This window comes from Panthera pardus, unplaced genomic scaffold (genome assembly GCF_024362965.1).
Source record: "Panthera pardus isolate Hobbes unplaced genomic scaffold, ASM2436296v1 HiC_scaffold_13, whole genome shotgun sequence".
Classification (NCBI taxonomy): Eukaryota; Metazoa; Chordata; class Mammalia; order Carnivora; family Felidae; genus Panthera; species Panthera pardus.
In genome coordinates, this window is record NW_026526688.1 from 74,170,278 (window position 1) to 74,186,213 (window position 15,936).

At 36.5% G+C, this 15,936-nt stretch overlaps 1 protein-coding gene across 2 annotated transcripts in view; it reads right to left on the minus strand.

Moving 5' to 3' along the window:
- The window catches only part of MND1 (meiotic nuclear divisions 1), a 63,210-nt gene that overhangs the window by 10,577 nt on the left and 36,697 nt on the right, over positions 1-15,936 (minus strand). For both annotated transcript variants that reach the window (XM_019441232.2, XM_019441233.2), the window contains exons 5-6: positions 12,246-12,320; positions 9,073-9,187 (exon numbers count right to left, since the gene is read on the minus strand). In XM_019441232.2, coding sequence (XP_019296777.1) covers positions 9,073-9,187; positions 12,246-12,320 — 190 coding nt within the window. The remainder of the gene's footprint in view (positions 1-9,072; positions 9,188-12,245; positions 12,321-15,936) is intronic.

The following is a 15,936-nucleotide window of genomic DNA, read 5'->3' on the forward strand; positions in this document are numbered from 1 at the left end:
GAATACAGAGATACACACTTATGTTTGCTACTAAGAGTTTTATAGTTTCTTACATTTAGGTCTTTGATCTGTTAGTTTTTGTATATGGTCTGAGATGGGAGTCCAGGTGGATTCATTTACATGTAGATAACCAGTTGTGCCTAGCACCATTAGTTGAAAACACTATTCTTTCCTGACTGAATGGTCTTGGCATCCTTGTTAAAAATCAGTTGGGTTTAGGGGCACCTGGGTGGCTCAGTCAGTTAAGCGTCCGACTTCGCCTCAGATCATGATTTCGCAGTTGGTGAGTTCGAGCGCCACATGGGGCTCTGTGCTGACAGCTCAGAGCCTGGAGCTTGCTTCAGATTCTGTCTCCCTCTCTCTCTGCCCCTCCCCTGCTCATGCTGTCTCTGTTTCAAAAAGAAATAAACAGTAAAAAAAAAAAAAATTTAAACATCAGTTGGGTTAACTTCTGGACTCTCAATTCTATTAACCTCTCATTAACCAGTATGTCTCCCCCCCCCCCCCCACCAAGTAATCTAAACCCAACGTGGGGCTCAATCTCACAACTCCAAGATCAAGAGTCGCATGCTCTACTGACTGAGCCAGCCAAGTGTTCCTGCGTGTCTGTTCTTACAATAGCACCACACTCTCTTGATTATTGTAGCTTTGTAAGAAGTTTCGAAGTTGGGAAATTTGAGTCTTTCAACTTTGTTGTTCTCTTTCAAGATTTTTTTGGCTATTCTGGGTCTCCTATATTTTCATATGAATTTTATGATCAACTTACTAATTTCTACAAAAAAGCGGTTAGTATTTTGATAGGTTTTACATTAAATCTACAGAACAATTTGAGGAGTATTTCCACCTTAACAATGTTAAGTCTTACTATAAACACAGAATGTCTATTTATATAGGTCTTTAGTTTCATTCAATGTTTTGTACTTTTCAGAACAAATACTGTACTTCCTTGACTAATTCTATTCCTAAGTATTTCATTCATTTGGGTGCTATTGGAAATGAACTTTTAAAATTTTATTTTCAGATAGTTCGTTAGTATATAAGATACATGTGATTTTTGTATATTGATTTTTTGTATCCTATAGCCTGCTGACCTCACTCACTATTCAACATGGATGCTTTTATTTCTCTTTTTTGCCTAATTGGGCTGTCTTGAATTTTCAGTACAACGTTGAAAGAAGGGGTGAAAAAGGTCATCCTTGGGGAAAGCATGCAGCCTGTCACTATTCAATAGAATGTTAGCTGTAGATTTGTTGTAGATGCCCTTTTTAAATTGAGGAAGTTCACTTCTATTCCTAGTCTGTTGAGTGTATCATGAAAGGGTGCTGGATTTTGTCAAATATTTTTTTGTGTATTAAGACAATCATGCTGTTTTTGTCACAAATTACATTATATATTTTTTGCCCAACAAAAGAGGATTACCATTTTTGTGTATGCAGCTGTTTTTTAAATAAAATAGAACCATAAGGAGATACAAACAAAAATAGATATATACTGTTTTCTATATTTACCTATGAAGTAAACTTTACCAGTGTTTCTTCATGTTACTATGCAGTGTCCTTTCAATTCAATGAGAAAGACTTCCATATTTTTTAGGGCAGGTCTGCTAACAATAAACTCTCTCAGTTGTTTACCTGTGTACCTTACTTTTCCTTCATTTTTGAAGGAAAATATTTCTGGATATAGAATTCTTGGTTGATGGTTATTTCCCCCCTTTATCATTTTGAATATGTCATCACAATGTCTTTGGCCTCTATGCTTTCTAATAAGAAACAAGTTGTTAATCTGATTGAAGGTTCCTTGTATATGATGAATCACCTCCTCTTTGTTGCTTTCAAGATTCTCTACCATTTGACAATTTGAGTATGATGAGTCTTTATGTGCATTTTTTTGGACGCTGCCCTAAATTGGAGTTTGTTAAGTTTTTTTGATGTATAGGTTAATGTTTTTCATCAAATTTGAGAAGTTTTCAGCTTTTACTTTTTAAAATATTCTTTGAGCCCCATTCTCTCCTCCTCTCCTTCTGGGACTTCCATTATATATGTTGGCACTCGTGACGCCATGACACAGGCCTCTTGAGACTCCAATGATGTTTCTTCATTCTTTTTTCTTTCTGTTCCTCAGACTGAATGATCTCAACTGAACTATCTCCAAGTCACTGATTCTTTCTTTTGCCTGTTCAATTTGGCTATTAATCAATCCCGAGTGAAGTTTTCGTTTCAGTTATTATAGTTTTCAACTCCAGCATTTCATTTGGTTCCTTTTTATTTCTACCTCTTTGCTGATATTCTCTATTTGGTGAGATATCATTCTCAGACCTTTCTTTAGTTCTCTAGGCATGTTTTTCTTTAGCTCTTTTAACATATTTAAAATAGCTGACTAAAAGTCTGTGTCTAACAATCCAACATCATGTATGTTTCTGTGCATAAACCATACTTTCTTTGTAGACCTTGCAATTTTTTTGTTGTTGAAAATTGGGACATTTTAAAAAACGTAATGTGGCCACTCTAGAAATAAGATACTTCCTCCCTTCCCAGGGTTGTTGTTTTGGTACTTGTTGTTATTGTTTGTATAGCGATTTGTCTGAACAAATTCTGTAAACTCTGTATTCTTTATTATGTGAGGCCACTGAAGTGTCTAGTTCGCTTACTAGGCAGTTAATAATTGAACAGAGATTTCCTTAAACACCTGGACTAAAACTCCAGGTCTTTGCTGAGTGGCTCTCTGTGTGTGTTGGGGCAGGTTTCAACATTCAGCTAGGCAATTTACAACCCTGTCTTAGCTTTCAGTTCCTATATGCCCTGAGTGCCAAGGTCTGCTAGAGGTGGGACTTTCCTGGGAATGTGCACAGCCCTATGCATATGGCCTTCCAGATTTCCAAAAATCTGGTGCTTTTCAAGGCACCTATAACATGTCTTTCAACCTCTCCTTGTAAGCTCTTTGATTAGTCTACTGTTTGCCTTAACTGGTATTCATCAGCTCAAACAGCTATGGGGTTAAAACTCTTGTCTATAATTGTTTTAGACAACTGCTCCCCAAGAAGTGGCTGTTAGTACTGGGCATACTACAAGCCAGATCAAATAAAGATAATTCTTCCTATTGGTGCTTTCAGAGAACCATCAAAGATGTCAAATAGTGACAACTTGGGAAAATGAAGGTCTTAAAGAGCTCCAGCTCCAACTTAATCCCTCTGATACCAGGAACGCAGGGCTCTTAGTTTTCAAGATTATTGCTGAGCTATAGAGAAGGGGATAAGAATAGAGCAAGTTAAAATACCATAAAACTTATTATTCTTGCTGATATTCAGCCATTTTTCTTGAATAGGCAAATCTTTGGTTCTTTTCCAGAATTCTGGAAAAGTTGTGACAATTTTTGCCAGCTTTCCTGGAAGGATAAATTTTCAGAGGTCCTTACTCCATCATTTTCACTGTCATCCTGGCATTTCCAAAAATATTTCTTAAGTACTTCTAAGATCTACTTTTAAGTATTTTTGTAGGAATTCAATGTTTACTACAACTTATTTTATCTGTTCTCACTTCAGTAATGGTCAGAGTAGCTAAAATTAAATTTCATGTTTCATACATTATTACTTTCACTTCTCACTTCTTAGATATCTGTAACTAAACTTACTAATAATTGATGTAGATACCAATAATCAGCTAACATGATGAAATTTTTTTTTTTTTTTCAACATTTTTTATTTATTTTTGGGACAGAGAGAGACAGAGCATGAACGGGGGAGGGGCAGAGAGAGAGGGAGACACAGAATCGGAAACAGGCTCCAGGCTCCGAGCCATCAGCCCAGAGCCTGACGCGGGGCTCGAACTCACGGACCGCGAGATCGTGACCTGGCTGAAGTCGGACGCTTAACCGACTGCGCCACCCAGGCGCCCCTAACATGATGAAATTTAATTGTTCCTGCAAGAATTACTGAGAAATAAGTAAAAGATAATACACTGCCAGGTCTCTATGAACATAAAAATTAGTTATCAGCAGAAAAACTTTCAAAATAAACTATGACTGAGATTACCCTGATGGTTGTAATATGGGTTCTGTAGCCACACTATTAAGAACCAAATCTTATTAAACTCAACTTGTGAAACTCATAATCCTTTAATCCAGTATAATCTTTTATGCAATAACATGATAGTCAATATCCTATGAAACCTCTCATTAGCAAAAAGCACGTTTTAAAAGCAGTAAGCTTTCTGGGGAAAGGAAATAATCTCATCTGGGGGAATAGAGATTAAAATCTAAAAAAATTATCTAGATTTAGTAATAAGGAATTACTGCCATTTACTACTTAAATGTTTAAATTTCTTGAATCTATGGGTTTATAATTTACATCAAATTTGAGAAAAAATAGCCTTTACTTCTTCTGATATTTATTTCTTCAGGTATTTTTCAGGGCTGGACACATACACATACACACACCACCCTATGCCCCCAGCATACACTCCTTTTGGGACTTCGATTACACATATATTAGGTCACTTGAAGTTGTCCTACATTTTAGGGATGCTATTTGCATTAAAAACATTTATTTTTCCTGAGTTTCATTTTGGATACTCTCTACAGCTAGCCTTCAAGTACACAAATCCTATTTGACAATAAATTATATGTTAAAAAAAACAAACAAATACACAAATCCTTTCTTTTGAAAAGTTTCATCTGCTATGAATCCAATCCAGTTTCTCATTTCAAATATTATGGTGTTCAACTCCAGGACTCTGACATGAGTTTTTATATCTTCCATGTTTTTTGTTTTTTTTTCTAATGTTTATTTTTGAGAGAGAGAGAGAGCATGAACGTGTAAAGCGCAAAGAGAGAGGAAGACACAGAATCCAAAGCAGGCTCCAGGCTCTGAGCTGTCAGCACAGAGCCTGATGTGGGGCCGGAACCCACGAACCTTGAGGTCATGACCTGAGCCAAAGTTAGATGCCCAACCAACTGAGCCACCCAGGTGCCCCTATATCTGCCGTATTTCTACCTAACTTTTGGAACATATACAATACATTTGTGATAGCTTTTAATGTTATGGTCTTCTAATTCTGCTATCTGCATCAGCTCTGGGTCAGTTTTGATTGAAGGATTATTCTTTTCATTAAGGGTCACGTTTTCCCACTTCTTTGCATGCCTGGTAATCTTTCATTACACGCTAGACACTAATTTTATTTTGTTGGGTGCTGAGCAGGTTTGTATTCCTATGAATATTCTTCAGCTTTGTTCTGGGATGCATTTAAGTGACTTTGCAATATAGTCTAATGTTTTCAAGATTTGTTGTTATGATTTGTCAGATGCGTGGAGGACAAAGCTCAGTCTAGGGCTAATTAGTCCTTGCTAGTGAGGCAAGATGGTCTTGAGTGCTCTACCCAGTGCCCTATGACTTATGAATTTTTCTAATCTGCTTGGTGAGAATAGGCACTACTCTTGGTCCTGTGTGAGTGCTAGACACTGTTCCTTCTAATTCTTTGAAACTGTTCTTTCCCCAGCTTTGGGTAGTTTCCTCATATGCATGCACCAAATACTTGAGGGGAACCCTCTGTAGATTCCCAGGGTTCTCTTTCTGTGTAATTTCTCCTCTCTAGTAGGCTGTCCTGTGAACTCTAGCCACAATGGTCTCCTTGATTCTCAGTTCCATCTACAGGGCTCTGCCTAGGTTCTCCTTCCTTGTGCCACAGCCCAGAAACTCAATAAAATAAGCTGACACAATTTTAAGACCTAATTTGTTTCCTTTCTCTAAGAAGCATTGTCCTTTATTGTCTGATATCAAGTATCTTAAAAACTTATTTGATGTATTTTGTTTGTGTTGTTTTTTAAGTGGGAGGATAAATTCAGTCTGTTACTACTCTATCTTGCCTACTAGTGGAAGTGCCACATCTGAGTAAAATTTTATTTGTTAGCTGTTCTGAATTTTAAAAGCAGAGGAATTGGGCATTTCTCTATAAAAGTATGAACTTAAGTTAATCTAAAATTCTTGCTTTGATAGTTTTTTTTCCCCCTTCTGATTATAGTGTGGTAGCTTTCCATAGAAAAAAATATCTTACCTTAAAAAATATTAAAAAGATATCTTACCTTTACATCTAAAATAGATTTATGGAATAATGTGATTATCCTACATAACTGCTATCTATTAAATATGTTGTAATTTTCTATAATTAATACATTTTATAAAGATAGATATTTTTAATGGGGTAAAATAAAAATAATACAAAGCCACGAAGGACCCTTATCCTCTCATAACCCTATGAAGATCAGAAATGTACAATGTAAAAATGTCAAAAATTAATACACATGTAATGAATTCACCATTACAAAATTCTACAGCATCCAAATATGGATCCATCTTAGGTGACTACATAATTAAATATGAAAAGATAATCTAGGTCTGATGTTGATGAAGAACGGAAACGTCTCTTAACTCACTGTAAACCAGAAAACATTTTCTTCTCATTCACTTAGACCTCATAGCCTGCCTAATACTCATTCACACTGGCATGTTTTCCCTTAGGTTGAGAAATAAATCACCAAACAGAAGGGTTAAGATGGAGAACAGAATTCAGGCAACCAGCATAAACTAGTTACAACTTCCTCCTCAACCATGCTATTCTACTTTCCAGAAAATTCATCATCCTTTATATACCTTGAAACTTCTTCCATCAAATTTCATCACCCTTCTAAGAGGGGAGGCAATTGCCAAAATTGTTGCTTGATCCAGAGGTACAAGGAATGGCAACAGCTGAAATTACATGCCTGAATTAAAAGTTTTCCCCATTCATGAATCGATCTGGCACAATTCTCTATCCTTGTGGATTTCCTGAACTGCATGATGATCCACTGGCACAGGATCACCATCAGTATAGTTTTGTAAGACTAAATAAGTTTCAGTCATTCTGGAGTAGACAGAAGTAATTAAAATTAGGAAAAGGACTGTAAAAACAGGTCATAAGTAGAAGTGATGTCAGGCAGGTCACGTGCCCAGGGAAAGAGCAACGGCAATATAACGGGGACCATGAGGTAGAAAAGCAGAAGCCTTGACTGGGCATGGCTATGAGTTGTAGGTCACTGACAGAGGAGAGAATGAAATGGGTAAGCAAAAATAATTGGCACTTTCAGGGAAAAGTCCCAGATTTACACAAAACTGAAATCAGGAAGGAAGGCAGAGCCAAGAAAGAGTAATAAATGAAGGATCAGATTTGATAACTGTGAAAACAGAATTCCCATGATGACCTACTACAGGGTACAGACATGTTGATCCTAAAACTAAACCACCTGGAGGCATTCAATCTGGGTGAGAAAACCGTTCTCAAAGCTCTCTTTCATGAGAAGCTGCTCAAGACACACACTGGACATCCTAACAAGCAGTATATAATTCCTTTTAAAGACGAATCATGAGGGGCGCCTGGGTGGCTCAGTTGGTTAAGCGTCCGACTTCAGCTCAGGTCACGATCTCGTGGTCCATGAGTTCGAGCCCCGCGTCGGGCTCTGGGCTGATGGCTCAGAGCCTGGAGCCTGCTTCCGATTCTGTGTCTCCCTCTCTCTCTGCCCCTCCCCCATTCATGCTCTGTCTCTGTCTCAAAAATAAATAAACGTTAAAAAAAAAAAAAAATTAAAAAATAAATAAATAAAGACGAATCATGACCAGGCCTAACTTCCTCATAGTAACCTACAGCACCGCTTTGAGGTGCTCATGTTCAAGCAGGGTCATTTGATATTAGTTAAAACTTTGAAACTGATAAAAGTCATTAATTTTGTAGATTTGGTTACACTTTATTTTGCAGGATGATGATAAATGAAATTCATCTGTGGGCAACATTAAAGAGCTAATAAGTCTCTCTAAATGCCTGATTTACAGAAAATGACTGGCTGGAGGGGGCAGGTGGGTTCTTCTACCTCCACTTCTCTGGGAAAAACATCCTGGGGAATCGGCTGAACCAGGGCCAATACATATCACCATCTAGGCTGTGGACTACATGTGATTAATGCCTCCTGGAGTTGTGCAAAGTAGGGATCTGTCTCTAAAATTAAATTTAACTTTAGATTACACTAACTGAACTGCTTAAATATTTTTTAGTTGTAAGGAATACCATCAAGGAGAGCTTAATTGTAATCAAATTACTCTCAAGCTAATTTTATTTATTTATTTATTATTTATTTAGAAAGTGGGAGTATGAGTAGGGGAGAGGAACAGAAGAAGGGGAGGGAGGGGGAGATGGGGAGAGGGAGAAAGTGAGACAAAGAATCTTAAGCAAGCTCCATGCTTAGCATAGAGCCCAACACAGGGCTCGATCCCATGACCCTGGAATCATGACCTGAGTCGAAATCAAGAGTCAGATGCTCAACAGACTGAGCCACCCAGGTGTCCCTCAACCTAGTTTTAAAGTACCAAATATTTTCAATTTCTCTCAAAGCCTTCAATCACATACTATTAGTTTTGTCTAGAAGTTTCACTTGGTAAAGTTCCCTAAATGAAAAGACAGGCTAAGACAGAAAAATGTGAAGAAATTTATACATATTTTCCTAGGCAATTACATGCAGTGCCCTTATAATATACTCTTTCATTTCATTTCCTCAAATACTGAAATTTCTATCTTTACATAAATATATAAAAACTATTCAAAATAAAGCTTTGGAGATTGGTTTTAAAGTAAAGGAAAATATCATTGGTGTATTCAAAAGGCAAGTCAATGCACAGACTGATTTTCTGTAACTTGCAAACTCCTATTTTTGGTAATATCTTTCCTAGAAGATAATGGTGGATTTCATTCTCAAGTCATTGTGCTTGGGGCCAACTTAACTCCTTCTCTGACTCCTCAGTGTCCTAAGCTTATAGTTTATATCTTTATCCTTCTACCCTATCTACCTTCATTACCCTTAAAATGCTTACAATTTCAAAGTTGTCACTGTTCAATGCTTTAATGTTAAGACTCTTTAATGGAAATATTAATGCAATATTAATACTTCTAATGGCTTGATTTTCTCATTATACATGGAGAATGGCTACCAGGCAACTGGAAGTATAAAATCTCTTTCATGAGTGAAGTTAAAAAACTTCAAGATATGATATAAACTTACGTATTTCTTCCACAACTTGTGGGTCACATTCTCTGTATTTTTCTACTTCTGCCTTTAGCTGTTCCCTTTGGTCTCGAAGTGAAGAAAGCTCTTTTGCTAGCATAGTTCGCTCTTCCTGCATTCAAAATAGTTTTATGTACAATTAAGACAAGTAAAATGCCATAGGTTATAAGGCTATACATATTATAAACATTTTATTTCTCATAACTAATGTGCACTAGGCTTTGGACATTATATATACACATACCTGTATTCACAGTATAAGGACAAACTCAATTCTCATTTTTCTCTGAAATCTCAAACATCTATCATATATTTTGATTAACTGGATGGGAATTAATATATAGAATGGACCACTCATAAACAGATGAGAGGTCACTGATTATGTATGAATTTAAAGATGACTAGGTCATCATATGTTAGGAAAAAGTGCCTCTTCGATCTATATATAGAAATAATATTTTAGAGCAACATAATCATTACAAGTGTGGTAGACAATTTTTCAACCTTTAAGGATGATCAACCTTGAAAAATATTTAAAGAGGTCAGAAATAACAGAATTACTGCTTGTGGTCTCCTATCACTTTCCTTTAAAGGTAAACCGGAATAAACTTTTAATACAACAGGATCTGATAAACACCACTTGAAATTTCCCGCCAGAGTTCTCACTAACAGGTAGAAGTCACAGTGTCACAGTTTTCAATTCATATGTGTGAAAGGTTATGGCACAGACTGATAGGATAAGCCTGAAGCAAAACCAAGTAGAGTTCAAGCTGTCTGATGGGACTTATTTAAGGTCCCTTGCTAGTTTATATTTTGGTACCTGTATTTTTTGACTTTTGCCTTTAACTGTTCTCTTTCGTTCCAAAGTGAAGAAAGCTCCTTTGCTAGCATTTGTACAGGGAATGCATATACAGGGCATCATGGTCTGACGCAGCACAACCCAACAGAACTCTACAATGACAGAAATGTTCTAGATCTGTGCTCTCCAATGCAGGAAACCTTAGCCACGTGTACCTAGTGAGTACATGATATATGGCTATTGTTACTGAAAAACTGAATTTAACTGCATATGTTTTAAATTTAAATATAAATAGCCAAAAATGATTACAGTGTATACTGTATTAGTACAACTCAGAAGAGATTTAAAAATAACTACAATACGGGCACCTGGGTGTCAAAGTCAGTTAAGCTTCTGACTCTTGGTTTTAGCTCAGATCATGATCTCACAAGTTCAACTCGTGATCTCATGAGTACAAGCCCCACACTGGGCTCTGTGCTGGCAGCACGGAGCCTGCTTGGGATTCTCTCTCTCTCCCTCTCTCTTTGCCCTTCCCTTGCTCTCTCTCTCAAAATAAACAAACATTAAAAAAAAAAACAAAAAACTATGACATAAGATAATTATTCTTTGCCACCCACACCCAAATTATACACGCTCCATGAGAAATGAGACAAGCAGCAAAATGGGGAAGAATCTGTGAAGGCAATGATAGTTCTCCAGACACCCTGAACTGGTAGCCATCTCAGACTGTTACTAGCACTGAGATTTTTGCCAAGTTACTTCACTTTTTTGTGTCTTTAGTTGCTCAAATTAAAAACGGAGTAATAGTAAAAACAGTAATAGTGGCCACATCCTTGCACTGTTGGCAGGATTCAATAAATATAAAATGCATTGGGACAGTACTTGCCTGGCTCACAGTAAGCAGATTATAAATGTTAGCTATCTCTTCATCATCATCATCGTCAGCAGCAGCAGCATCACCATGGATAATACCTAGTAAACAGCAGCTAGGTGTTTCTAAAAAATCATGATTGGTGTTCTCACGATTAACACAAGAGTCCATCATTCTCAGGAGCCTTTCTAAACTACTACAGTCTTCTGATAGATGCAAGCACCAACTAGGTTTTTTCCTAGCTGCAATAGATCCAGTGGGCCGGGTAACATGCAGCAGACAACTTTTGGGCATGGGTATGTCACCATTAATCGAAGGTGCTTCTATAATTTATTGCCAATGTTAAAGAAAAAAAAGGATCAAATAAAGAAATAGTAATTGCTTTGTCAATTAAAGAAATATAAAAGCTTCAGGTTATGCCAGAACTTACCTTCCCTTGAACATTTTTCAAAAATTACCAAATTCCAATTCCTATCTGTGACTGCTGACTATTCACATAAAAGAAGGTATGTGAAATAATTGTGAAAAGACCCTGTAAACCTGTGATATATTCTTTTCTACAACATGACGGGGTTTTGGTTTTTTTAGTTTTTAATGTTTATTTTTGAGAGACAGAGAGAGTGCGAGTTGAGGATGGGCAGAGAGAGAGGGAGACACAGAATCCAAAGCAGGCTCCAGGCTCCGAGCTGTGAGCACAAAGCCTGACGTGGGGCTTGAACCCATAGACTGTGAGATCATGACCTGAGCTGAAGTCGGATACCTAACCGACTGAGCACCCAGGCGCCCCATAATGTGACAGGTTTTTGAGTCTCTTTCACAATCAAGTGATACAAACAGAGCCCTAGATGGAATGCTTAGTGGTGCCTGCTGATCTTTAATAGTTTTTTAAGTCATAAATCCATACTTGAGATAAAGATGAAACTAGAAAGTGATTTTTAAAAACCCCTAACATAATACTTTAGAGAACATTACACTTTTTAAAATAAAACAGTGTGTCAGTATTCATTTAAATAATTTAGAAATATTACAAAGCCTCAAGGATAATATATTGATAGTTTTCAATATGTTCTATGCCAAGACTTAAAAACGTGACTCTGAAAATTTTACATAAGCATTTATAAAGGGCTTACCTTGTGCCAGGCCCTCTTCTAAATGCTTTGCAAATATAAGCTAGTTTAAGCCACAGGATAACCCGAAGAGGTAGATTTTGATCCCTATTTTATAGCTGGGAAAACTGACAACAGAAAATTTAGGAGACTTTCATACCAGGCCACCTGGCCCCAGAATTTATGCTTCTATGTTATGCTGCCATATATAATATAATAATAAAAAATAAATCTATACTTAAAATTAGTAAATCCTACCAGGTCCAATGTCCATGTCCTTTGCTGTACTCACCTCTCTTCTGATAGGAATGGCATACTCCTCATAGATAACTCTATGTTCTTACTTTTCTATTTAGAATTGACATTATTAAGGAATCTACAGACACAAACTTACCGTTTCATGTCGGCCAACTTTAGCTTTCTCAATGCTTTTCTGTAGATTTGCATGCTTTTGGTTTCCCTCAGATAACTGGAGAATTAAAAGAAACAAAATGGCTTCCAATGATGAACTTGCTTAACATGAAATTTATAAGTCAAGAAGTCAAGATGAGATTTGTTTTCAGCCCAAGTCAGTGTAACAAGTCAAAAACTACATTGGGAATTAACTTCTCTAATTTGAAGCAAACTACCATGAATCATTAGGGCAGAATGAAAAAAAAAACAAAAAACCAAAAACGCTGAAAAATATATCCTCTCATCCAATCAGAAAAATGAGTAATATGCTTTCAGTCTTTTCTGCAATCTTTATTTATCAGGTCCTCCAACTCCATGCCAAGTAACTTGAGGTATATTATTCAGTTAAGAACAGAATTTTAAGTGATGAATCACTAAATTCTACTCCTGAAACCAAAACTATACTATGTTAGCTAACACAAATTTAAAAGACAAGAATTTGAAAATTCAAAAAAATGTTTTATATACTTCTTTCTTCAAATTTCATTTCATTTCTGCCTAAAGTAAAATAAAACACTCTAGACTATTTCTTACAGACTTGTAGTATTATGACCTAGTTATATGTACAGGGTAAATAATACTTATGTGTCATAGATTAAAAATCACAAACAGTATCTTCCAAAAGTTAGTAGCTTTATCCTGGCTTTAGGAAATCTTCCATTTCTCAATATGCATAAAGGAAACATTGTCAGCTTTCCTTTAATGGCTCTCTTGTCACTGATTCTAATCCATAGCACGAACAAGATCCATCTGTGTTGCCAAGAAGACACCACCACCAAACCAGCTATACCTCTTCTGAGAGTAATTATCTTCTGAGGTTTAAAAAAAAAAAAAAATCTGTAGATTTAGGAGACAAAATATGCTTTAAAGTCCTAGATTTAACAAGATCTAGTTATTTATTTTTTTTAATTTTTTTTTAACGTTTATTTATTTTTGAGACAGAGAGAGACAGAGCATAAACGGGGGAGGGTCAGAGAGAGAGAGAGAGGGAGACACAGAATCTGAAACAGGCTGCAGGCTCTGAGCTGTCAGCACAGAGCCCGACGAGGGGCTCAAACTCACGAACCGTGAGATCATGACCTGAGCCGAAGTTGGAGGCTTAACCGACTGAGCCACCCAGGCGCCCCAAGATCTAGTTCTTTAAAACAAGGGTTCCCATTTATAAAATAGTGCCATGTTTAAAATTAATATTCCACCCTGCAGGACTCCCCTGAAATAATAAAGGCATGTGACATTTAAATTCAGGAGTAGAGAATCTTCCAGTGAAAAAATACATATGCCTATTAGCCTAACATATTTCCATTAAAAATGTTTTTTAAAAAACCAGGTAAGAAGATGTTATCCAAATAGTTAATAATTACATAAAAATAAGCCAATAATTAGTAGATATATATTTTAATTACATTGATGAAGTGTCTTCCAGGTATTGTATGGCTGCTTGTAAGTATGTATAACTTAAAAGCATTTGAAGGAGCTAATTCAGGAATTCCTTAACTCTGAAAATAATATCTGTCTTAAATGTGATTTCATGATTTGTCATTTTAAGTACGTTGGTAAGGGGGGAAGGCACAACCTAAACGACATGCTCAAATGAGAAGCATCTGCTAATTATCCGAAGTACTGAAGCAACTTGGTTCAGCTCAATAGGGAAGGACTCCTGGCCCTTGTTCTCAAAATCTCAACTACCAGAAACAATGAAAGCAACTCCTGTGAGGCGCCCCTGCTAACAGCTTTTCACCTACACATCTCTCAGAAGCAATATTGCTAAAGTTTTTAACACATACCCTGGAATTAAACCAAACCCAGGCTTTCAAATAATAAGAGCAGGGATTTTTGGCCACTGTATAGATACTATCTAAGCCAATGGTACAAACTTGAGCATATATCAGAATCACCTGAAGGGCTTGTTAAAACACAGGTTGCCGGGCTACACCACGCAGTTTCTGAATAGTAGGTCTGGAGTAGAACTTAATAATCCGTAGTTCTAACATGCTCACAGGTGATGGGTGATGCTGACGCTTCCGGTCTGGGGGCACCACACTTTTGAGAACTACTGGTCTGAACAAAAACCTGTTTTGTTACAATAACAAACCCAACTAAAATACATGAGATATTTATATATGGGAGAATTATCTAGTTCATCAGCAAAAATGAATTACTGCTAAGTATTGTAACCTGAACTAGAAACAAAAATATCTTAATAATTCTGTCACTAAAAGAAATACAAAAGACCACATTTACAAAAATAGAAAAATGAGTGATACTCTACATTCCAGAAAGGTATTCACCATAAAATCCCTTTGAAGAGCACTCTATATACATTTCCATAAATAAAACAAGAACTAGACACTATACCAAGTCCATTTCCTACTTTCATTAAATGTTTTAAAACCCAGCAACTCAGAACAAACAACAGCAACAACAACAGATACTACTTATAATTAGTAAGAAGAGGAATTCATCTTTAGATTTGAGGATCTGACACAATGCCTCTCTTTAATGCATTCCAGACCACCTATACAGATACTGAGGGTCGAGAAACATAATGCCAATGTTTTCTAAAGGGGTAGTTCACTGCTTGGAGGAACTGCCTATTCATAAGAGGAACAGAAAGATTGATTCAAGCTGTCTGCATCGGAATTCTGATTTGCTCCTTTTAAGAAATAAAACAATGTTAAAGCATTAGGGAAGGAACATAGAGATTTCCATAGGTGGGAAAGAATGTCAAGGAACAGAGAATGCAGAAAAGAGGTAACAGCAAGAGAAACCAGATCAGTCTACTGCTTTATCAAGACTCACATACAGTATATTATGGGAAAAATAGATTCTATGTCTTTTGTTTCTCTTAAAAAAAAAAAAAAAGAGCAGTATCATTTACTTTAATATCTAACATATCTAAAAAGTCTTGTCAGAGTATCTACAACTTTAAAATTTACTTTTTTTTTTTTTTTTAACGTTTATTTATTTTTGAGACAGAGAGACACAGCATGAACGGAGGAGGGGCAGAGAGAGAGGGAGACACAGAATCAGAAGTAGGCTCCAGGCTCTGAGCCAGCAGCCCAGAGCCCGATGCGGGGCTCAAACTCATGAACCTCGAGATCGTGACCTGAGCTGAAGTCGGACGCTTAACCGACTGAGTCACCCAGGCGCCCCTAAAATTTACTTTTTAAGGCAACATTTCATTTAGGCATCAGTGACAAGGAAACTAAGAACACTGAAAAGACATATATAAAGACAGGAGCCATGTAATTGCCTTAACAATAGAGAAATTTTAAATCAGTATTTCATGGTATGAATGTGTCACAATTATGTAGCCAAAGGAAATGTTTTGGAAGAATCTTTAATGACACTATAAAATACAGAACAGAGTTTTTAAAAAGCTGGAAACGACTGTCAATACATTTGAGAGCCTATTCGTAACAACAACAAAAAAAAAAACCCTGCAAGAAAATGCACAAAAATTTAAAAATGGCTATCTCTGTACTGTGGATCATATTTTTAAACTTTGTATATAATAAGCATATGTCACTATTATTTAAAAAAATTATTTCCCCATTATAAGCCATATATATTCTCAAGAAATTAAAATGAGTACATTTTTGTTAAAAGACTAAAACAGGGGCACCTGGGTG